The sequence below is a fragment of the Trachemys scripta genome, chromosome 16 (assembly GCF_013100865.1).
Source record: "Trachemys scripta elegans isolate TJP31775 chromosome 16, CAS_Tse_1.0, whole genome shotgun sequence".
NCBI lineage: Eukaryota > Metazoa > Chordata > Testudines > Emydidae > Trachemys > Trachemys scripta.
Genome location: NC_048313.1, coordinates 8,854,769 through 8,878,871, shown reverse-complemented (window position 1 = coordinate 8,878,871; position 24,103 = coordinate 8,854,769). Strand labels below are relative to the sequence as shown.

Sequence of the window (24,103 nt, the reverse complement as noted above, 5' to 3'; positions counted from 1 at the left end):
TTCATGGTACACCCACATCTTGAATACTGCGTGCAGATGTGGTTATCTCGCTCCAGCCCTGGAAGGGTTAAAAGCCAGCCCTTGGAGAGGGCTAGGGCTGGGAGCCAATCAGAAAAGGCTGAGGGACAGCCAATCAGGGCCACTCTGGGCCCTATAAAAGAGCTGTGGGGCCAGAAGGCAGTCAGTCTCTCTCTAGCTTTGGAGTGAGTTGGCCCTAGCTGCCTGAAGGAGCAAAGGGTCCCGTGGACAGAGCTGTGCTGGGGAAGGGGAAGGCTGAGCTGGGGAGCTGAGGCCTGGCAGGAAGGCCTAGGGAGGTACTGGGCTGCGGGGAAAGGCAGCAGGTCCAACCCCCTTGCCAATGATGAGTGGCCGTTACAGAGGAGAGGGGCTAGATGATGACTGGCAGTAGCCACTGAGGCAAGGTGGGCATAGGGGGAGGGGGTTCCCCTGGGAAGGGAGACCCAGAGTGTGGGCAGCACCCCAAGGGAAAGGGGTGCCAGGGTCTGGGAGAGACATGGAGGTCTGAGGCAGGCAAGACACTGGCCAGCAGGGGGTGCTCCAAGACTGGAAAGTGCTAATTCCTGGACTGACCCGCAGGAGGTGCCGTGGCCAAGAGTGCTCCATCCGTTACACCCCATAGATCCATTGGACTTGGGAAACGTTCTGAAAAGGGCAACACCAATGATGAGGGGTCTGGAATGGCTCTGTGTGAGGAGAGATTAATCAGACCAGGACTGCTCGACTTGGAAAAGAGAGAGGGGGGGGGGGGGGGGAAGAGATGCTAGAGGTCTATAAAATCATGATAGTTGGGGAGAAAGTCAATAAGTGTTATTTACTCCTCATAACACAAGAACTAGAGGTCACCAAATGACATTAACAGGCAGCAGGTTTAAAACTAACTAAAGGATGTATTTCTTCACACAACGCACAGTCAACCTGTGGAACTCCTTGCCAGAGGATGTTGTGAAGGCCAAGACTATAACAGGGTTCAAAAAAGAACCAGATAAATTCATGGAGGATAGGTCCTATTAGCCAGGTTGGGCAGGGATGGTGTCCCTAGGCTCTGTTTGCCAGAAGCTGGGAATGAGCGACAGGGGATGGATCACTTGGTGATTCCCTGCTCTGTTCATTCCCTCTGGGGCACCTGGCATTGGCCACTGTCGGAGGACAGGATACTGGACTAGCTGGACCTTTGGTCTGACCTGGTCTGGCTGCTCTTAGGAAGCAGTGATAGGTCTGTTGCAGGCCCTGGCCTCCTGCACACAGAGCAAACCTGCAGTGAGCCCTTGGCCTGCGGCATGGACATAGCACAGCTCTCAGAGGCTAACGCAATCACCCATGCTGCGGGCACCACATAGCCCCACCCTGCCCCCGTTAATCCGTGGAGCCAGCATGTTTCTTCGCTGTAGTGGGGACAGGGAGGTGTTAGAAATCTGACGCAGAAGCCAGCAGACGCGAGGAGAAAAGCTGCCTTCGTTAAGACCATGAGGCTGGCGCTTCAGATATAGATGCCTCTCGGCGAGCCGCTCTTCTGCCCCCAGAAATGTCTCTCAAGCAGGTGCAGGCTGGAGTGTTTGTTGCAATAATTAAGGCTGTGACTTCCTGTGACTTCCGCAGCAGCTGGTGTGGCTGATTTCAGGGCCAGCTACTCGGGCGACTCACAGCCAGCCACACCGGCCGCTACTGGAGGGACCTGGAGCCAGCTTCTCCGGTGGTCCTGGGGCCACCCTCACCAGCCACTGCTTGGGATGCTCTGGGCAGCTGGCTCCGGGGACCGCCCAAGGGAGCGTCAGAGCAGCGGCCCCAGGGGTGCCCCGAGTGCAGTCCTGGGAGCAGCAGCTGGGGGGCAGTCAACCCCCAGCACTGGAGCAGGGCCCCCTGGAGCAGCGGGGCCCCAGAAGTAGAGGTTTAGACGGGTATTATTGGTAAAAGTCCTGGACAGGTCACAGGGCGGTGAATTTTTATTTATTACCTGTGACCTGTCCAGGACTTTTACCCAAAAGACCTCCGAGTACATCTTGGCCTTAGCACTAATGCGTGGAGACCAGGTTACGGTGCGCCTGTGTGGACGGGGCTGGAAGGGGCAAAGCTGCGGGTGGCAGGGGCTGACTGGTCAGGGATGGGATTGGGGGTGAGGGTCCCCAGGCACCGCAGAGCAGGGAATGGCAAGGGGCAGCGCTCTCTTCTCCAGCCCACGCTCCCTGTCCGGGGGTGGGAGGGCGGTACCTGTGCCAGGAAGGGTGTGTGGCAGAGGGTCCGTGCAGCCCCCAGAGCTTAGGGGGGGCTTCCTAGTCCTGGGGGCTGCATAGGTGTCTCCCCCCTTCTTTTCCCTGCAGCCAGGCAGGGGGTGGGGGGGGGAAAATTCCTTCAAGGCTGAGAACAGGAAATGTGCCCCCCCGTCTCAGACTAACGGGGGGGGCAGGCTCTGCGGTCCAAGCCCTGAGATACCCCCACCCTCACAGCCTTGGGGGCAGGGAGCAGAGTTCTGTCTCCTGGGACCGGGTGCGGTGGTGAGCCCGCGGGGGAGGGGGCAGTCCCGGTCGGAGAGGCTGGCACAGCGCGGGGGCGGGTCTGGCAGGGGGGGCGGGCCTGGCGCGGGAGGGGAGGGGGGGGGCTGCCCAGACCGGACAGGGCTCGGGCGGGGCCGGCAGGACAAGCGGTTCCCGAGCGCCCCGGGCCGTGCCAGCCTCCCCCGTGCGTCCTGGGCGCAGCCGGCATGAAGCAGCGGGAGGGAGACGGGCCCGGGCAGCCGGTGCCCCCCAGCTACGCCGGGGATCGGCCGCGGGCGGGCGGGAAGCTGCTGCTGGGGGGCGGCCGGGCCCCCCCGCGCTGGCTGCGCGTCGCCACCGTCTGCGCCTATTTCCTCTGCGTCTCGCTGGCCGCGCTGCTGCTGGTGATCTACTACGGGCTGGTGTGGGCGCCGCGGGGCCCCGGCGCGGAGAACGGCACCGAGCCCGGCCCGCGGGCCCCGCAGCTCTGCAACCACAGCGGGCCGGGGCCGGGGCCGGGGCTGCAGGAGGCGGCGGCGAAGGGGGCGCCGGGCGGCGGCCCGCGGCCCGCGCAGGAGGAGCGGAGCGGGCAGCAGGGCCCCGCGGGGCGCACGGGCTGGCGAGGCCGCGACGGGACCCACTGAGGCGCCGGAGGATGGAGCCGCCCCTGGGGGCTCCCCCCGTGGGACCGAACCGGGCCAGGAGGGATGAGAGCAGGACGGAGCCGGGGCCCGCGGCCTGGGCGTGAAGGGCTCCGCAGGCATCGCTCGGGGCGCGCAGCGGGGACCGGACGGTGAAAGCCCCAAAGCGCAGAGCGGGCGGGGGGCAGGTCCCCCCTGCTGCCGGGGAGGCGCCCAGAAAAGTCCGGAGGAGGCGGCCAAGGACGGGCCCGCGGGAGCCGTCACCTCTCCAGGCCTGGGGGGCACGCGTGGCCGGCTGAGCCGGGAGAAGGGCTGGAGGCCCCGGGGGGGCTGGCCGGTGCCAGGGTCGGAGGGCACCAGGCTAACCTACCAGCATCGCCCCCCCGACCCCCAAGGCACCGTGTGCTGGCGCCAGGAGCCTGGGGTGCTTTGGGTGTCAAGGCCATAATGGACTCAGACTCCCAGGGGCACCGGGCTGCGGGCTTTGGGCTCAGCAAATCCTGTATCCTTCTCTCCGTCTGTCTGTCCAATAAACCAGTCACTGCTCCTGCCCCAGCCTCTGTCCCGCCTCACGCCACAAACTTACCCAGCCGGGGGGGTGGGGGCATGGGAGCAGGGGGCGGGGTGAGGTTTGCAGGGAGCATAGGGATTGGGGGAGCAGGGTGAGGGGTGGGGGTTGGAGGGAGCAGGGCCCGGAGGTTGCGGGGAGGGGGTTTGCAGGGAGCAGGGTGAGGGGTGGAAGGAGCAGGGGGTGGGGGGGGCAGCAGGGTGAGGGGTGGGGGTTGCAGAGAGCAGAGGGGTTCAGGGAGCGGGGTGAGGGGTGGGAGGAGCAGGGAGCAAGGGGGGTTACAGGGTGAGGGGGGTTGCAGAGAGCAGAGGGGTTCAGGGACCGGGGTGGGGGTTGCAGGGTGAGGGCTGGGAGGTGAGGGTGGGGGTTGCAGGGAGCAGAGTGAGGGGTGGGGGTTGCAGGGAGCAGGGTGAGGGGTTGGAGGAGCAGGGTGAGGAGTGGGGGTTGCAAGGTGAGGGAGAGACCGTGTCACTTTAGCCCATTCCCAGCTGTGGGAGTTGTCGCATCCAGACTGGCTGTCAGCAGATATCCTCCAGTCTCCCATATTCCAAACAGCGTCACATCCCCCCACGCAAAACTGATGCAGAAAGGGGTGTCCCTATGCACCGCTGAAGGCATCACAGGAATTTTTCATTCAGTATTGTGACGGGTTGGATCACAGAAACCCCGCTGGGAACTGCCACCTGATGTGCCTAGACTACCTCGGAGCCCATTTTCCGTGCCAGTTTGGGACTTCAGTGCCTTGCCTTGTTTGAGCCAGACTCGCTAGCCTGCTGCAACACAGGTCCAAGTCTGAACCACATCACCCACAAGCTGCAGGCTTAACCGAAAACAGCTTAAGAAGTGCTCCTGTCTCCAGCACTCAGATATCCAACTCCCAATGGGGTCCAAACCCCAAATAAATCCGTTTTACCCGGTATAAAGCTTATACAGGGTAAACTCATAAACTGTTCACCCTGTATAACACTGATAGAGAGATACACACAGCTGTTTGCCCCCCCCCCCCCGGTATTATTACATACTCTGGGTTAATAAGTAAAAGGTGATTTTATTAAATACAAAAAGTAGGATTTAAGTGGTTCCAAGTAATAACAGACAGAACAAAGTGAATTACCAAGCAAAATAAAATAAAACATGCAAGTCTAAGCCTAATACAGTAAGAAAACTGATTACGGATACAATCTTGCCCTCAGAGATGTTTCAATAAGCTTCTATCACAGACTGGACGCCTTCCTAGTCTGGGCCCAACCCTTTCCCCTGGTACCGCCCTTGTTCCAGGTCAGGTGGTAGCTAGGGGATTTCTCATGATGGCTCCCCCTTTTCTCTGTTCCACCCACTTATATATCTTTTGCAGAAGGCGGGAATCCTTTGTCCCTCTAGGTTCCCACCCACCCCCTTCTCACTGGAAAAGCACCAGGTTAGAGATGGATTCCAGTTCAGGTGAGATGATCACATGTCACTGCAAGACTTCATTGCCCACTTGCCAGCACACACGTATACAGGAAGACTTACAGGTAAACACAGCCACCTACAGTCAATTGTCCTAGTTGATGGGAGACATCAAGATTCCAAACCACCATTAATGGCCCACACTTTGCATAATCACAATAGGGCTCCAGAGTTATATTTCATATTCCTAGTTTCAGACACAAGAGTGGTACATTTATACAAATAGGATGACCACACTCAGTAGATTATAAGCTTTGTAATGATACCTTACAAGAGACCTTTTGCATGAAGCATATTCCAGTTACAAATTATATTAACTCATTAGCATATTTTCATAAAATCATATAGACTGCAACGTCACAAGTATTATTAGACTTTTCAGTTTCACATCAACATTATCAGTGTGTAACAGAAATGGTTTATCAAAATCAGGTTTGACTAGAACAGGCTTTTTTTTGGTAAGGTTTATCATGGAAATAACAATGTTACTGAATCACCTTACAAACCCCGTGGTAATATTTGACTAGGTCAATAGCGGATTGGACCTTTTGTGATCTTGCCAGGAGTTCTTTAAAATAGGTAGTTTATCCCTATAAGCTCCTGTGACAATGTGGTTCAGGCGGAAACCAACTGAGAGTGCCAACTCAGGACAAATTGCTCAAACAGGGCAGTTACAGCCCAAGGCTTGGGTTTTTTCCACCTCTAAGGCAAACCAAACCAGCCAGACTAGGAGGACTTCGGTCTCACCCCCTGGCTAACCGCAAGTCTCACAAGCAATCTCCTTAAGACACTCCAGTTTCCCAGTATTCCCACCAGTGCCACTCGTTATGGGGACAAATGGTTATGAAAACCAATACCCCAGTAAAAGAAAAAGGTTCTCCTGATCCCAAAGGACCAAGCCCCAGACCCAGGTCAATATACAAATAAGATCTTACCCACAAATCACGCTGTTGCCAATCCTTCAGAATCTAAAATCTAAAGGTTTATTCATAAAAGGAAAAAGAGATGAGAGTTAGAATTGGTTAAATGGAATCAATTACATACAGTAATGGCAAAGTTCTTGGTTCAGGCTTGCAGCAGCGATGGAATAAACTGCAGGTTCAAATCAAGGCTCTGGAATACATCCCCCGCTGGGATGGGTCCTCAGTCCTTTGTTCAAAGCTTCAGCTTGTAGCAAAGTCCCTCCAGAGGTATGAAGCAGGATTGAAGACAAAATGGAGATGAGGCATCAGCCTTATATAGTCTTTTCCAGGTGTAAGAACACCTCTTTGTTCTTACTGTGGAAAATTACAGCAAAATGGAGTCTGGAGTCAAATGGGCCAGTCCCTGCATACTTTGCGGAGTTACAAGGCGTATTTGCCTTCTCTCAATGGGTCCATTGTATAGCTGATGGTCCTTAATGGGCCATCAAGCAGGCTAGGCAGAGCTAACCCCAGTTTGTCTGGGATGTCACCCAGCAGCATAACATAAGTTTGAAATACAGACAGTATAGAGCCAATATTCATAATATCAACTACAAAATTGGTACACACATATAGACAGCATAATCATAACCAGTAAACCATAACCTTGTCCTAGACACCCCATTTGACCCCCTTTATACAAGATCTGGGTGCCACTACAGGACCTTGGTTGCAACAATGATCTATATGGTCCCAGATTATATCAATAACGTCACACCCCCAACGCAAAATTGATGCAGGAAGGGTTGACACAAACATCACTGCCTGCATCCCAAGAGCTCCCCATCCTTGAGTTTATCTCACTACGGCTAGTATCGGAATAGGCACTATGGCTTAGCTGGCTAAAGAACAACAGAAATGGTTTATCAAAATTGTGTTCAACAACATGATTGAACCTCTTTACAAACTCAAGGTAAAACTTGGTTAGAACAATAGTGGATTGGATCTGCTCTGGCAGCATGGTTCCTGTATGTCTCATGTGACCTTGCCAAGAGCTAAAGAAAACAGCTACTTTATCCATACAAGCTCGGGCAAATGTTTGGAACCCAATTAACATCAAATAAATGCAGATATTAATGATGTTCATAGTACAGGAATCTTGGCATTTAGCCGTGAAAGCAATATGGTAGTGTGCCTTAGTTTCCCTTCTCATACAGCACATTAGGTCTGGAATGTCTTTTCTCCTGTGAAAAGTTCCAATACTGTTTACAGGCATCAACTGTGAAACATCAGTATAGCAAGGCCTTTTAACATAAAGTGTGTTCTCATGTATTCCTTTTAACATGTTCAAGGGATTTTCCAACAGATTAGGAACATTGTACATTCTTACAGTTCTTGGTAATAGCAACACATTAGTTACAAAATCACCATTAGCATTAACAACAAATCCATTGCAAGTGTCCATCTACAATCATGGTTGTCATGCCACACCTTTGGCTCAATACCATTGGAGTTTGGGCATTTTAGGGTTAACCTGTGGCTTCCCTTTGCAAAATTCAGTTTTCTCTTTCCTCCTTGTCCTGCAGGATCACACCCTGATTTTTCTTGCTTACCAGAATTCACTGGCTGATGGGGTGGGCTCTCTGTGCTAACAGCTATTAGCAAGTCCTTCCCCTCCCAGCCAGACAAGTAATTTGTATTACCACAGACAGAAGCCAGTCCACCAGTTTTCATATCCTTAACTGCTATCATTTCCAAGGCTGGACTCTCTCTTAAAGAGATACCACACAAATCCAAAGAGTCTGAGGGTGAGAGTTTGCTTCCTCTCCCCTGCATCCTCCAGCATTTAGCCATAAAACTGTTCTGCTTTGAAACACCAGTAACCAAATCTGTCCTCAGACCCTGAAGCACAGACTGCTCACTTAACGAATTAGAATGGAGACATTCCTGTTCCAACACCATTGTCTTCCCAACAAGCTGGCCAAACACAGCCACTTGGTTATAGGGCTGCTTAACTTTCTTAACAGCTCTTACTCCATCTGAGACCTTCTCAAAGCTACCCACACTGGATCTTTCGAAAGGAAAGTCAGTGGATCCATTCACAACAGAAGATTTCTGGCTGTTAGGAACTGAAACTCCCTTGATTAAATCACTCTCACATCCTTCAGTTTCAGGGAACTGCTTGCACAGATTACCATGAGGATTCCTTTCCCCAGGAGCTTTTCTAAGCAGCACATCACCCCTCACAGAAATTCTGCCCTTACCCTCTTCACCTAGGGCTTGCTCTAAAGGAACACTTTCCTGAGCAACAACAGACTTTTTCTGGGTCTTACTTACATCCAGGATCACCTTTGGCCCATCAGGCAGATTTCTACACAATCCCCTTTCAGGCAAACCCATAGACTTCCTAGATAAAAGGTTAGAAACATTTCCCTTCCCTTTGCCACACACAAGTTCAGGAATCCTTTCCTTCTTGCTACAAGTTTCCACACCATCAGTAGATAACACAACCAAATCACCTTCATGCTCTCCTTGTGCCCTGGCTAGGGTATTACCCTGATTAGACAGAGTTGCTACATCCTTTACCAACCACAGACTAGCAATAGGCAAAATATAAGCAGCAGAGTTGTCTGGTCTCTGGGATTTTGCTAAGACACTAACTGGATGCAACCTAGTTACAGTGCCATTCTCCCCAGCAGACACAGACTTAGGACCATTCCCTTCCTGGGCTTTAGTTGAATTCAGAACCAATTCTGAGACAACTGCACTATTCTCAACCATCCCAGGCTGAAAGGCCCCTTCTGTCTGCTCCACAGACAAAGACGAGCTGGAGACACCTTTTCTACCAGACACACAGCTCGGGATTTCATTTCCCTTGTCCCAGCACACAGGGCTGTTCACAGACAACTGCTTGGAGACTGAGGTAGCTTCCTCCATAGGCAAGTCAATACCCCTGACAGATACAGGCACATTTCCTTCACTGTCACTATTCTCCACACAGGAAACAGGTAAGGTCTAGGGACATTCATCTTCCACTATCCCTGCCTTCCCAAACTGCTGACTAGACAAAGCCATCAGCTCACAAGGCTGCCCAGGCTCCTCCAAACTTTTCCTGCCTTCCTCTCCTTTGTTCCAGCACACAGGGCTGATTACAGACAAAGACTGGGAGAGTGGGGTAGCTTCCTTACCAGGCACCTTGCCACTCCCAACCGATAAACTGCTCTTCTTACTACACCGAGCCACTGCCAGCAAATCACAGTTACCCTTTTCAGGTTCACTTTTGCAAGCTGTACTAGCCACCAATGCATCACCCATCCAAAATCCCCCCTTTCCTTTCTCAGTTAGGGCTTCCACCTGACCATCCACTTTAATCTGCTCCAGAGAAACATTTTCCTGCCCAGTAAGATTTTGCTGCTCTTGATTTAACTCCAGATTCACTTCTGAGACACTAGACCGACATTCAGAAACTTCATTTACCGACAAATAGCTCTTCTCAGACAAACCTTTGGAGCAACCCTCCCCAGGCAAATCATTGCCCACAATAGACACAGGTTTAAGATCATTCCTGTCCTGTGACTGACCACCTGGACTGAACAAAGCTTTAACATTTTCCCCAATCAAAAGATCCTTAGGCAATAACTTCCTTACCCCAGCTATAACCTCATGCTTAGCACCATTCCATTCAAGGTGGATTCTGGCTAAAGGCACACGGACAGTAAACTCCTAGAGGACTACAACATTCACACTCTGATTTGGTAAATAATCTTCCTCTTTGACAAGATCTGCTTTAACCAGCGTGATGTTAGAAGCCATCATTTGCCCTAAACAGCTTTTACCATTGACTTTTACATTCTCAGTGAATTTTTCATTACCACTCCCATACAGAGCATTGGCACAAGTTATGGAGCTACTCTTTACTGAACACACAGTAAAAGCATTTACATAAAAGGTGGCAGTGTTGGGGTACATTTGGTTACACCCAGACAACTGCTCAGAGTTATACAACATACCAACATTGTTATAAACTGGACTTTCACGAGGATACAATTTCTGCTTTTCTTCCCTTGCTTTTTTGACTGGGAGCTGAAATCTTTGCACTTTTGCCTCAGCTTCTAGTTCCTGCAATCGAATTTCTGCCAGTCTTTGCTCATGTTCAAGTTGCAGTTTACTTGCTGCCTTTTGCTTTTCAATTGCTTCTGCCTTCTGATCACTGGCCATTAACAGATCTCTCAGTTCTTGATTTGTAGCTTTCTTTCTAAAGCTTATCCCCTTTTCTGAACACAAATCTTTCAGGGCTTTTTTGTCAAGGCCCTCATATGCTCTTTGCTCACCCATTGCAACTGCTCTTTAACCAACCAAACTCTCAGTCCCAAAATTCAAATGTGGATAACGCGGGGTTCTGACCCAAAGCTTAATTGACCTGGTTCTGTGGATCCTGCCGACTACGCCACTGTGACAATGCGGTTCTGGCGGAACCCAACTGAAAGTGCCAACTCAGGACAAATTGCTCAAACAGGGCAGTTACAGCCCAAGGCTGGGGTTTTTCCACCTCTAAGGCAAATCAAACCAGCCAGACTAGGAGGACTTCGGTCTCACCCCACTGGCTAACCGCAAGTCTCACAAGCAATCTCCTTAGACACTCCAGTTTCCCAGTATTACCACCAGTGCCACTCGTTATGGGGACAAATGGTTATGAAAACCAATACCCCAGTAAAAGAAAAAGGTTCTCCTGATCCCAAAGGACCAAGCGCCAGACCCAGGTCAATATACAAATCAGATCTTACCCACAAATCGCGCTGTTGCCAATCCCTTAGAATCTAAAATCTAAAGGTTTATTCATAAAAGGAAAAAGATAGAGATGAGAGTTAAAATTGGTTAAATGGAATCAATTACATACAGTAATGGCAAAGTTCTTGGTTCAGGCTTGCAGCAGCGATGGAATAAACTGCAGGTTCAAATCAAGGCTCTGGAATACATCCCCCGCTGGGATGGGTCCTCAGTCCTTTGTTCAAAGCTTCAGCTTGTAGCAAAGTTCCTCCAGAGGTATGAAGCAGGATTGACGACAAGATGGAGATGAGGCATCAGCCTTATATAGTCTTTTCCAGGTGTAAGAACACCTCTTTGTTCTTACTGTGGAAAATTACAGCAAAATGGAGTCTGGAGTCACATGGGCCAGTTCCTGCATACTTTGCTGAGTCTCAAGGCATATTTGCCTTCTCTCAATGGGTCCATTGTATAGCTGATGGTCCTTAATGGGCCATCAAGCAGGCTAGGCAGAGCTAACCCCAGTTTGTCTGGGATGTCACCCAGCAGCATAGCATAAGTTTGAAATACAGACAGTATAGAGCCAATATTCATAACTTCAACTACAAAATTGGTACACACATATAGACAGCATAATCATAACCAATAAACCATAACCTTGTCTTAGACACCCCATTTGACCCCCTTTATACAAGATTTGGGTGCCACTACAGGACTTTGGTTGCAACAATGATCTATATGGTCCCAGATTATATCAATAACGTCACAGCTCCGACCTGGTGTATCTTCTGTGCCAACAACTATAGGCAAATTTCCCCCTCCCTTGTCAGACTGGTAATTTGCATCAACACTGACACTAGTTTTCAAATTCTCATCATTGTGCATACCGCAAAATTTCATTTCCCTTCTTAGAGTTGACTCATTCTCCCCATCAGCAGTCTCAGGTCCTTTTCCCTTCACCTTTCTCCTAGAGGGTTGAGATCTGAACCTCCCTGCTTAAAGAATCCCGTGGCTGGGTGTGTCCACCAACTGCAGCCCCTCTGGGCTCTGAGCATCTACCCGGACACTCTCCTGCATTCTTACTTTTAGATCCACCACCCAGAGACTGGACTCGATTTACAGGGACATAATCAATGCCTACCAACAAGTCAGAATCAGGATTCTGCTTACTCTCCTCTCTCCATTCTTGGTTCCCCATCGGAGCAGACGGGCCCGAGCCCACCTCTGACCCCTCTCCCTGCTCCTAAGGGCTGAACTGGCAATTTGCCCGCAGAGCCCTGGAGCTTCCTGTTTGCGGCATTATAAAACCTCAGCCTTCGCTGCCCATTGGCGCTTGGGAAATCGCCTGCAGCACGGACACAGCCTGCGGGTCGGGGTACACGGGGTGAGTGCTTGCTTAGCTCTGTGCCGCTGTTCCCGTAGCTTGATTTCGCAGCTTGGGTTCGTAGTTCGTGGTGGTAACTGGCCAGGAAAGCCGGGCACGCGGAAGAGCCCATCGATGTCAGGCGCACACCGATGCCCTTTGATGTTGGCAGCAGAACGTTACCCAAAGTCTTCCACCTCACCCATCCTTTTTGTAGGCTTTAGTTTGAACAAGAGTCTATGGGTCTCGCTGGGTCGCGCTGCCTCTGGGTACGGTGTGATGGATCACCCGTCAATTGCAGATGTGACCGTCAGCCTCGGACCTGGCTTTGATCTTGTTTCAATGGCACCTTTGTTCTTTTCTTTTAGGGTGGACTCTTCTCACTTTGTCAGGGCTGTTGTCTGCATCTTCAGCCCTTGGTGTTTGCATTTTACCTTATGGGGACAGGCTGGGGCTGGAGGTTGATCCCATTATCCATGCATCCCTCACTCACACATCTGAACTAAGTTAATAAGGTTACAGCAGGTTTTGCAAAATGGACTAAGCATTTCAAAATGGAGTTTTAGATACAATATGGAAAACACAATTTCATTCTTCAGCTCTACACCGCGGGCCTGGAGCCATCTCTTCTCGGGGGCGTGGTGGGGCCTTCCAGCGGGGAACAGCCGAGCCCACGGGGCAAATGCCGATGTCTTCCTGCCTGCACTTCGTGGGCAGCAGCTCCTCTACAGGACATAGTCAAAGGGTTTAGGGGTGAGATTCTGTCTGCTCCCCCTGCATCCTTGTGCCAGAGCTGGGGTGTGTCCCCCACGTTGCCTTTCGCAGAGCTACTGGCATGGCCAGCAGGAGGAATATGGGGCTCCATCAGGGCGCAGAGCTGCAGGGAACAGAACCCGGGAGCCCTGCTGCTCTGACCACTAGCACCTGCTGCTCTAAACCACTAGCTCCCCTGTCTAGCGCCGGGGTTAGGCCCCCGGAGTCCTGGGTCCCAGAGGGGTGGAGGGGAGGTGGGACCCCAGGTGACTAATGAAGAGACGGCCCAGGTGCCCGTTTTCACTCACACAGGTGCAATCGTGGAGTTTCTCAAGTAGGAACGCAGAGGCAGAATCAGGCCTGAAGTGGGCCCCCGCCCCACCCCCCCGCAGCTAGCAAAGGCCTCTCAGCTGGGAGGGCCGCAGGGAGCTACCCCAGAGGGATCCCGAGTTCCTGCCCCAGCTCCGGGAGGGGGCTACAGCCTGAGGTCCCTCTGCTTCCCTCTCTCCTGGGTGGAAGGAGATGGAGGTAGGGCTGGTTCCTACCCCCCCTCCCGTAGCTACCCCCCTTGCTGCAGCCTCAGCAGAGGAGAAGTCTGAATGGGCCCTGGGATGGAGCCCCCCCAAAGGGTCCCTCAGGGGCAGGGCCGAGGTGCACCAGGGAGGTTTGGGTTCTGTGGGGAGCGCCCAAGATGCAGACAGCTGGGAGGCCCCATGGCAAGGAGCTCACAGCCCGGCGTGGGGGCGGGGCACTCACCCACCCGGGCCCTGCAGCAGGAAGGAGGCTGAGGTGAGGTTTTTGCAAGAGGAGACTCTCCCCGGCCCCAGCTGCCCAGGCTATCTGCAGCGACGTGGCTGCTGGCAGCAGACAGGTGTCCCGCCATGGCTCAGTGGCTCTGAGCCGCTGGGGAAGAAGGCTCATGTGAGCCAAAACCTCACCCACTTGGCTGGCTGAGTTAATCTCCCCAGGATGCAATTCCGTTCCAAACAGCCCCTTTGAGATCTCCTGTGCCCGACTCGTCTGCCTGCGCAGGGGCCCTCTGCCATCACCGCCTCCGTCCTGAGCAGGTGTGTGTTTGCACCGGTCTGGAGACCAGACAGGGAGCTGAGAACGTACCTTGCACCGTCATTTACCCCACGGGAGAGTGTAGCTGTCCTGACCTGGGGGGCGTTTCACGGGTGTAAACGCCTGCATGAAGTGCTGGGGGGCCGGAGAACGGGGCCCCGAGGGGTTTAGGTGAGGGTGGCAGCACTGGGAATCAAACCCAGAGCTCCAGGAAAGGGGGTGGAAGCCTCCACCACAGCCAGGTTCCTTTCTGGGCCGCCACCCCACCTCTGACCCCTCTCCCTGCTCCTAAGGGCTGAACTAGGCAATTTCTCTGCAGAGCCCTGGAGCTTCCTGTTTGCGGCATTATAAAACCTCCGCCTTCACTGCCTGTCCGCACTTGCGAAAATCGCCTGGAGCACGGACGCAGCCTGTGGGGTCTGGGCACACGGGGTGAGTGCTTGCTTAGCTCTGCGCCGCGGGCCCGGAGCCATCTCTTCTCAGGGGCGTGGTGGGGCCTTCCAGCGGGGAACAGCCGAGCCCATGGGGCAAATGCTGATGTCTTCCTGCCTGCACTTTGCGGGCAGCTCCTGTCCAGCCTCTCTGGCATTGTCATTCTCCCAGACAGGCACAAGTTGCTATGGATAGACTGGTTTGGCCTCAAAGCTTGTTGTTAAGCCGCTCGGGGCGTTGCTGAAAGTGGCCTGATCAAAGGAGGGTGTCTATCAGAATCCAGGTGAGACGGTTAAGTGCTGGCTCTGGGCTGGAGCTCCTAGATCATTTGCTTTCCCCCCCCATCCCGGTCCCCTGGACTCGCTCTGATAGTCTGTCCACAAATCACCCCACACCAGACCAGTCGTGTCCCAGGTCAAGATTTGCCTGTCGTGATGGCTGCATTTGGGGTGGAGCTTTAGATAGGCTGTGGGTCAGCATGTGAGTTGTTGGAACGGTCTCGGGGTTGGTCCGTGGTGTGGCAAGCCTGTTCCGTTTGATGCTGACAGTCAATTCCTGGCACCCGCGCCCGCTCTTCTCTAATGGGCAACTCGTCACTGCCGTAAAACAAGGCTTGGGCTGCCTCTACACGAGTGAGCTTTTTGGTATGAATGTAAAGTGGTGCATTTATACTGGGGTCACCCCCGTGTAGACACACTTATTCCGCATCAGAGCAGTGGCTTTCAGTGTAGTTGAGGTTGCTTGGGAAGGAGTTGGAGCTAATCAGAAAAAGCCGCTCTGATACTGGACTCAATGCCCCTCGGCGGCTTACCCCCGTGTAACTCGACTGGTGGAACCAGTCACACGTTCCTGTGTGCACCAGGCTTGAGACTTCCCCTGCACCAGGGATTTTTTCCCGGTTCCGTTCTCTAGTTCAGTTAAAATAGTTTAAGTCACTGTTTTTGGCAGCTAGGGGCTTGGTCTGCGTTTAACCCAGGCTGGTTGGATCGGTGTACAACCACACTGCTCTGCCAATTAGCTCCGATACGTGTCTGGTGCCAGGGCACCCCCACGCCCTGAGCTGTCCGTCCCCCAATAGTTATGACCACCCAGCCTGCTTCGAGCCCTGGCAGAAGGGCTCCTGTGTTTACGAAACTCTGCCTTTGGGAAATTGGATTGTTCTGTGGCTAGAAACTCCGCAGCATTGGAGCTGCCATCTGCCTTGGGCTAAAGAGCCTCATTTCTGCACGTTTAGCTTCGTTAGTAACTGTACGTGCTGACGCACCATCACCTGCTCTGGCCACTAGACTCCACTGCCCTCCCAGAGCTGGGAATAGACCCCAGGAGTCCTGGCTCCCAGCAGCCCCTGGGTAGCCAATAGCTCCCGCTCCCCTCCCAGAGCTGGGAATAGACCCCAGGAGTCCTGGCTCCCAGCAGCCCCTGGGTAGCCAATAGCTCCCGCTCCCCTCCCAGAGCTGGGGAGAGAATCCGTGAACCTGAGGTTCTGCTGTTGCACGATCACATTATTCTTGTCACCAGCCTAAAGCAGGGGGAGATGCCGAGCTCAGGCCCTTACTGCTATCCACGTGGGGCCCAGCTCAGCGCAGCAACCTGCACCAATCGGACGGGGGTTTTCACCGAGGGCCCAGTCCTGTAAGCATTGCTGCCCATGCCTCCCGGCTCAGGGCTCTCGCCCGGAGAGAGTGCTTTATAAATAGCAGTTGCTTTTTCCTTCCTGCCCCAATTACACGGCTTTCCTCTTTCATCATGGGAAGGATGCGACATTGGGCAACTGGCTTCACAATGCAGAGTCGTCCTGCAACTGGGCAGCCTGTGAGCAGAGCGCGGAGACGCTCGGGCCCAGGTCCTTAGCCTCCAATGGGCATTCGCTGGCCTGTGCGAAAGGCGCTGGGGGCCTCAGCCCAGCTCCCAAGGGGGAGCAGCCCATCCGCAGGGAAAGGTCCCCCCCACAACGCCTGTCAGTCAGTTTAGATCCCAGCCACACTTCCTGAGTCCTTCCCAGCGGGACGCCAGGCGGTCCCATGAGTACAAATGTTCAGTTCTTTTTTAAAAATGCCGCTAAGCTCCTGGCCTCACAGAGATCTTATGTCGCTGAGTTCCACAGGCCAATCTGGATCTGTGTTTTAATACAACTGTGCGGTTACGGTGCCATTCCCGCAGAGTAGCAGGACGTGACTAGCCTTTGTATTTTATTGTTTGTTTACAGGATACAGACCCTGCTGCAGAATGAACGTCACCGAGTTGTCTGGTGACTACGATCTTGACTTTAACTTCACTGCGCCCATCTTTGAAACGCCGGATCCGCAGCCTTTCCGGCTGACCCCCATCCTGTGGGCAGCTCTGGTTCTCTACTCCCTCGTCTTCCTGCTGGGCATGCCGGGGAACGCGGCTGTCATCTGGGTGACGGGCTTCGGGATGAAGCGCACGGTGAACACCGTCTGGTTCCTCAACCTGGCGGTGGCCGACCTACTGTGCTGCCTGGCGCTGCCGTTCCTAGCCGTGCCCGTGGCCCGCGGCAACCGCTGGGAGCTGGGTGACTTCGCCTGCAAGCTGCTCCCATCCCTCATCATCCTGAACATGTTTGCCAGCGTCCTGCTCCTGACGGCCATCAGCGTGGACCGCTGCGCCCTGGTGACCAGGCCCATCTGGTGCCAGAACCACCGCACGACCCGGCTGGCCTGGGGCGTGAGTGGGGCAGCCTGGCTCCTGGCTCTGCTCATGACCCTCCCAACCTTCATCTTCCGGAAGACGCACGCCGAAGCGTTCTCAGACAAAGTGATGTGTGTCCTGGAGTACGTTCAAGTGTCCAGTTACCAGACCGCCGTTGAGGTGTCCGTCGCTTCCTTCCGCTTTGCCGCCGGCTTCCTGGTCCCCTTCGTGGTGATCGCCACCTGCTATGGCCTGGTCCTAGCCCGCGTCCACAGGAGCCGTTTCACTCGCTCCCGCAAGACCATTAAGGTCATTCTTGTGGTGATCGTCGGCTTCTTCGTGTGCTGGCTCCCCTACCACGTGGTGGGGCTGATCCTGGCCACCAACAAGTCCAGAACGAGCCTGTTCAAAGGTGCCTCTGAGTCCGACCCCCTGACTGTGGGTCTGGCCTACGTCAACAGCTGCCTCAACCCCATCATCTACGTCATCATGGGCCAGGACTTCAAAGACCGGTTCCAGCGCTCGCTGAAGACCATCCTCCGCAACGTGCTGAGCGAGGATTCGCTCTCCGTGGGTGACAGCAGGAAGAAGACCAGATTCACTCAGGAGACCAAGTCCACGATGGAGGACCGGAGCATCGGGGTGTGAGCTGGGGAACGGGCCCCTGGCAGCCTCACCGTGAGCCGGGCTTGTGACATGTCAGGTGACGGCTGCCTCCCCTTCATTCACTGTTGTTACCCTGGGGGGTCCATGCAGGGCACACAGCTGTGTGGCCACCGCCCCTGCACCCTCCCAAGTCCTGCAGGCTGTGGGGTGGGGCAGACGGTGATTTAATGCACATAGTGCCACCTCTACATTTGCATATCTGAATAGTTATGCTCTCATTCTCCTATTTCCCCATCATCCAACCCTTTGGTGCCTCACTCCCCTTCCTACCCTCCCAGCTCCTGCCTTGATTCCCTCCAATCTCCAGTTCCCCATGTCCCCCTGCTCCAAATTCCTTCTCCATCCCTTCCCCCGAGTCTGACCCCACCCGCAACAACCCCTCTGCCATAGAGACATGACTGGAGCAACACCCGGAATCGCTCTACAACCACATCTCCATGGCTACAGGCCACATTCTGGGTGGGTCTCCTCTCTGGCTAGGGTCCTCTCTGTGGTTGGAGACCTCCATGCAGTGGGGTCTCCTCTCTGTCTGGGGTCCTCCGAGAGAGAACCTGCCTCCAGGAGGCTAACTATAGAGATATGGCGTATGGAGTCTCACCCTCAGCTCTGCAGCTGTCCCAGGCAGGAGCCCTGCATTGGGTGCTTGCCAATCCAAGAGCCAGGCTGGAGCTGGTGGCCCTCGGCCTGGGTTCCTCTCTCCCAAGCTACGGGGGTAACTCCTCTGCCAGGCAGCAGTAGTAGCCTGTTACCCTCTTAGTCAAATCAGCCACAAGAGGGCGATAGAGACCTGCCCTCCCTAGCACGGGGCTTACGGAGACCCAGGGCCGCAGGGCGTGACTCTCCCTGCCCCTTATGCAGTCGTCGGCACCAGCCCAGGGTGTGAAGCACAGGTCGGAACGGGGCAGCGTTTGGGCACGCGCTCTGCATGGGTGCGGCCGAGCACCTGAGAGCCAGGCAAGCAGCATCCACCAGGGGAAGATTACGGGAGAGTTTCTAGCCTCCCACCCCTGTTGCCAGAGGCTCGGAATTTTCTGTAACTTCCCCCTTTTAGGGCTGGGATTTTGGGGATTAGGTTTTTGGAGCCAACCGCCCCCGCCCCACCCCCCCAGCACCCTGCAGAGGCACCATTCCGGAAATGTTGGTGGTTTGGGTTTTGTGTCATGGGGGAGGACGACTGGCAGGAAATCACCCTCCTGCTCCAGGGCACGAGCCAGCCCCTGACTGACTGGGCCAGGGAGAGACTTCCCAGGAGGTGACAGGTCTGAGTGCACCTCTGCCAGGCCCAGGCCTGGGACACAGCACCCTGTGCTGACCCAGGGGGTCTGAGTGAGTCCTGGCACCTCTGGGCTTCCCTTTGGGAGCCGGTGCCCAGCAAGCCAAAGTATTGTTTGTTTTAACCATAGGAACAAAGCATTTAAAGGGGAAAAGGGTTTTAAAAACAGTCTGCGACCATTTCTCTCCTACCTAAAACCATTCTGCGATGGGGATCTAGACAGGGCCGGCGTCTTCAGTTGCCCCAGCGGCTCCTGCATGTCACCCTGGCCCCCCCAAACAGCCCCTCCCAGGAGACGCTCGTTACAAACGCTTGAGTCCCTTTGCTCGCGGGCGTGCACAGGCCTCGGGCTGGCCTGGCGCTATCTCCTACCAGCACACCGGCCTCTGGAGCAGCTGGGACTGGCTGGGCAGAGGTAGCGTGAGTCCTGCCCTGATCCGTGGTCCCGGAACCCCCCAGGAGGTCTCACCATGACCCTCCCTCCAGCCCCGTGTGATTGTGCATTGCTCCCTCCGGGCCTGGCAGCCCCGGTCTCTGCGGCGCCCCCTCGGCCCTGGGCTGAGGTCCCCCTGCCTGGCAGATAAACAGTGGCTCTGTGGCTTGCTCCTTGGCGCTCCGCCTTCCTCCATTAGCCTGTACGCGGCTCTGCTTACCCTGGGCGAGGCCCCTCCGTCGCCCGCTGGGTCAGCGCCAATGTGATCCTGGGGGTGTTTCCAGGTTTGCCATAAACACAGACATGGCTGCTGCCGGGTCTCTCCTTGACTCTTGCTGTGACGATGAGTGTGGGGCATCTGGGGGGGGCATGAAGCCACCTGTTTATTTGTCAGGGCCGGGGGACAAGGCACCCGAGGGGCTGGGAATGGGGCTGCCACGCCCTGAAGGGAGGGTTGGGGTGTGTGTTACATTTAGCAGTTTATGGCGCTGTCCACAAGGCTGGGCTTCTCGGGGCGCTGGTTCTGCACACACTGTCCAGAGGTCTCTCTTTGCCAGGGTCCCGTACGCGGACCAATTCATGCACCACACAGTGGGGGGTTCTTCAGATTCCTGCCCCCCCCCCAGCGCGCGGTGCTGCTCCCAGGAGACCCGAGTAACTGCTCCCCGTGTTCAGTGAATAAATGTGCCTCTTTGTCGCTGCGTTGGAGTTTGTATCGGGATGTTGGGCTGGTGCTTCAGGGTTAAAAACTGAAAAGCAGAAGCCCTGTTCCTAGCTGAGCTCATCACCTCTGGTGTTTTCCTGGGCGTCTGCCGTGCGACGTAGCTAGGGACAGCTGCATGTGGAGACATGGGGCGGGGGCAGGCCATGAAAGCAGCGTGTCTGAAAGGCGCCACAGGCTGGGTGCCTGGTGGGGTCTGATGAGTGGAGGGTGAGGGGCTTCCCTCTGCCTCAGTCCGTGGCCCTGAAGCACACCGAGTCGGGTGCTTCCCAGCGGATGCGGAGCGTGACGTTCCCTGGCCCCAGGACTCTGATCCCGCGGTCAGATCCGGGCCGGTGCAGGGGGGTCACGATCCAAGGAGCCCAGCTGCTGGGTGCTGGGGGCTTTTCGATGTGCCACAAGCGAGGGAGCGACAGGGGCAGGGGCAGCACACGCTGGCCAGGAGGGTGCAAGCAGAAACATCTCCAGTGAGTCTGTGAATTATGTATGTTCCATTCTATGCATCCGATGAAGTGGGCTGTAGCCCACGAAAGCTTATGCTCTAATAAATTTGTTAGTCTCGAAGGTGCCACAAGTACTCCTGTTCTTTTTGCGGATACAGACTAACACGGCTGCTACCCTGAAACCTGTGAATTATGGTCGCACCTAAAGGCCCCAATCCTATCCCGGCCCCCGTTGTCTTAGGGGCTGTAAAGGACAGGCCCCTGCCCCCACCGCTAACAAATCCAGAGCCCAGCTGAAAGGTGGCTGATTTGGTTACACACCTGACCCTGGGGCCAGCAGGATCCTCGGGGGGGTGTGTGTGTCACGGAGTGTGCGGGACTCAGGGCCCGGCACCCCCGGCGTCCTGCGATTCACCATGACTCTCAGCCAGCCAGTAAAGCAGAAGGTTTATTTAGACGACAGGAACACAGTCCAAGACAGGTCTTGCAGGCACAGACAACAGGACCCCCCTCAGTTAGGTCCATCTTGGGGTCCCAGGGCACCCCAGCCCCCTTGGGAGGTCAGAGCCCCGTCTGCCTCCCAGCCATATCACCAGCCAGCTCCTGAAAATCTGCCTTCAGTGACCCCTCCCACAGCCTTTGTTCAGTTTCCCGGGGCCAAGGTGTCACCTGGCCTCTAACCCCTTCCTGGGTTCTCATGTTACACACTCAGGTATTCTCCCTCGGTCAGTCTCCCATCCCCCAATGCAGACCATCCTAGCCACACTCCCCTGTCAGCATTCACACACCACAGTAAGAACAGTCCCAGTTCGTCACAGGGGGTGCGTTTGGCAGTTGTGCCCAGGCCTCTCCCCCACCCCCCAGGGCAGTAGCCAGACACTAACCCCAGTTCTCGTTTCTGGTGTTTATTTGGAGGCTGGTCACAGGACAGCTGGGCAATGTTCTTGCTGCCCTAAGCAAACCGGCAGCTGCTGACGCAATCGGCCCCCGCACCCCTGCCCAGGGTGGCAGCTGTCCCAGCTCATACTCAGCTGTGGGGGGGTGTGGGGGAGCTGTAGGAGTTAGAAATGCAGAAATGTCGGGGCTTGTGCAAGAGGCTGCGGGCTGTTGCAGCGGTTCTGGGTGGAGTTCTTAGCACACCAGCCCCTGGGGAAGTGGCCCCCATCTCCGCTCTGTGGAGGGCTCCCAGTCCCCCTGCTTCGCGGCCGGAGCTGACCCCTCACCGGGCAGGGGCGAGGTGGAGGGCACGTTATCCCATCACCGTCTCTGCAGCAGTGGGCAATGGCCTCTATTAAAGACTGGGCTAGAGGGACCCTGGGCTGGTCCAGGCTGGCCACGCCCTCGATGCTGGGCATTGTGAATTTGTCAGGTTTCTGCGAGCACCGCTAAAGCCCCCTCCTCCCTCTGGGGGACCTGGGCTCTTGGTCGGTGTTGGGGGTGGGAAGATCCCGCTCCAGCCCCGGCTGTGATGCTGCAGAGCAGCCAGGCACTGAGTGGGGAGTCTCTCACCAGCGCATTTTGACAGGGCCCCCGGCCAGCCCTGCTCTGAGGAGCAGCCGGCAGTGACCCACACCCTGCTCCTGGGGGGCGGGACTCAAAGGCTGGTGCTAGTTTGTTTGCTTCTCTCTGTGCCATTCGCTAGGGACTGGTGCGGGTCCGTGCGGTGGGCCCTGCTTCATAAACAGACTCTGAGTAGAAAGGGCTAATAAAGGATTCACTGCCGGAGTCCGGCCGGCAGCTCGGAACCATCCCCGGCACCGTCTGCGGCTGTGTCCGTGACACGCCTTGTTCACGTGTGTGACAGCTGAGTGAGTGACCCCCTCTACCCCGGCCCCGACAGCCTGCGCTCGCCTCCGCCCTGCCTGGGCTGGGGCATTGACAGGGGGAGCCCCGAGCCGGGACTGCGTGGCAAACACAGGGAAGAGCCCAGAATGCCCATCACCCCACCCTGATGCCCGGCTCTGGCCAGAGCCCCCTGCAGCCCCTCCCGGCCGCGCGTCCGGCCCGTTCTGCTGCCGTTGCAGAATTCCCAGCTTCCCCATTCTCTGGAACTTAGCTTCCTCCTCCCGGCAGCCAGGCCCCATTGCCCAATGCTCTGGGGTGATGCAAAGGAAACCGCAGGGACAGCTCCAGCTAGGCCTGGGTCTCTTCAGGGAGGGGCATGCGGGGTAGGGGGTCCTGTTAACCCTTCGGTGCCCTGGGCTGAGGTTTCCCTTTATGCGGCAGGGAAGCAGCGACGACTCCCATCCACGGAGCGCAGCAGCGGCCGTCCCGCGCCTGGGTGGGGACAGCTTGGAGCCGAAGCCCCGGCAGAGGCGGGTGAGCCAGTGGGGAAGGCACCGGGCTGGGACTCAGGAGACCTGGCTCCAACGCACAGCTCTGCCACCGACGCCCACTGCGACCTGGGGTGAGTAACTCCACCTCTCCAGGCCTCGGCCCCCGGCTGCCGTGTGGGGAGAACGAGCCTTATTCTGTCCGTTTGCATTGCCGGCTCTTTGGGGCAGAGCCTGTCTCTCACTCTGTGTGCAGCCCCTGGCACAACCGGGCCCCAGTCTCAGTGACTGCGTCAGTCACTCCCCCACCGCTGCAGGCCAGGGTGACGTCAGGGCAGGGCCCCGTCCCATGCCAAGGCAGCGCCCAAGGTGGCAGGAATTAGCCCTTGGAGCGCCACAGAAGGGGGGGGCATTACTGCACCCACTGGGCCGTGGGCAGAGACTCCTGCAGCAGGGTCCCCCGGGCCGGGATGTGGCTGCAGCAAGTACATGGTGTGGGGGGATTTTATCCAGCAGGCAGGAGTCCCGGCTGCAGCTCTGGGTGTCTCTAACCCACAGAGAAATCACGGGGCCTGGAATTGCTGAGCCGGGGGCTGGTTGGTGAAATCATTCACGTGGCCTCGTCGGGTTCTCACAGCTCCTCCACGCGTGGGACCAACCTCTGGGGGTGCGACACCAGCACGGGAAGGAGCTGCGGTGCCTACCGGGGACCCCTCCGTCCCCCGTCGCCAGGTCTATGCACTGATACATCCAGGCCTGGCTGGCTCCTGCAGCGAGCATCGGGCCTTGGGAGGATGGTGCCATTTCAGAGCAGAAAAGGGAGAGAATTTTATTCAACCCGAATTTGGTTTTCAGGGGGCGGATCCTGCGGCAGAATGAACGTCACCGAGTTGTATGATTACTACGATCCTGACTCGTACTCTAACTTCACTGCGCCTGTCTTCCACACGACGGATCCACAACTGACCCCAGTCCTGTGGGCGTCTCTGGTTCTCTACTCCCTCGTCTTCCTGCTGGGCGTGCCGGGGAACGCGGCTGTCATCTGGGTGATCGGCTACGGGATGAAGCGCACGGTGAACACCGTCTGGTTCCTCAACCTGGCGGTGGCCGACCTACTGTGCTGCCTGGCGCTGCCGTTCCTAGCCGTGCCCGTGGCTCGCGGCAACCGCTGGGAGCTGGGTGACTTCGCCTGCAAGCTGCTCCCATCCCTCATCATCCT

General features: G+C 55.8%; 2 protein-coding genes across 5 annotated transcripts; both read left to right on the top strand.

Annotated features, from left to right (window-relative positions):
* The first annotated feature begins 2,612 nt into the window (after window positions 1–2,612).
* INAFM1 (InaF motif containing 1) lies at window positions 2,613–3,680 on the top strand. The gene has a single exon (XM_034792331.1). The coding sequence runs from the start codon at window positions 2,717–2,719 to the stop codon at window positions 3,131–3,133; it is 417 nt and encodes a 138-aa protein (XP_034648222.1). The 5' UTR covers window positions 2,613–2,716; the 3' UTR covers window positions 3,134–3,680.
* Window positions 3,681–11,518: 7,838 nt separating this feature from the next.
* Window positions 11,519–24,097, top strand: C5AR1 (complement C5a receptor 1). 4 transcript variants are annotated; one of them, XR_004648385.1, is made up of 5 exons: window positions 11,520–12,929; window positions 14,314–14,426; window positions 16,633–19,429; window positions 22,838–23,018; window positions 23,740–24,097. XR_004648385.1 is itself a non-coding variant. In XM_034792666.1 (2 exons), the coding sequence occupies exon 2, from the start codon at window positions 16,653–16,655 to the stop codon at window positions 17,721–17,723; it is 1,071 nt and encodes a 356-aa protein (XP_034648557.1). In that variant the 5' UTR covers window positions 11,520–14,426; window positions 16,633–16,652; the 3' UTR covers window positions 17,724–20,730. The 4 variants fall into 4 exon arrangements, 1 of the variants encoding a protein (XP_034648557.1); XR_004648386.1 differs by having other exon boundaries at window positions 11,519–14,709; XR_004648384.1 differs by having other exon boundaries at window positions 11,520–14,426.
* The last annotated feature ends 6 nt before the right edge of the window (window positions 24,098–24,103 follow it).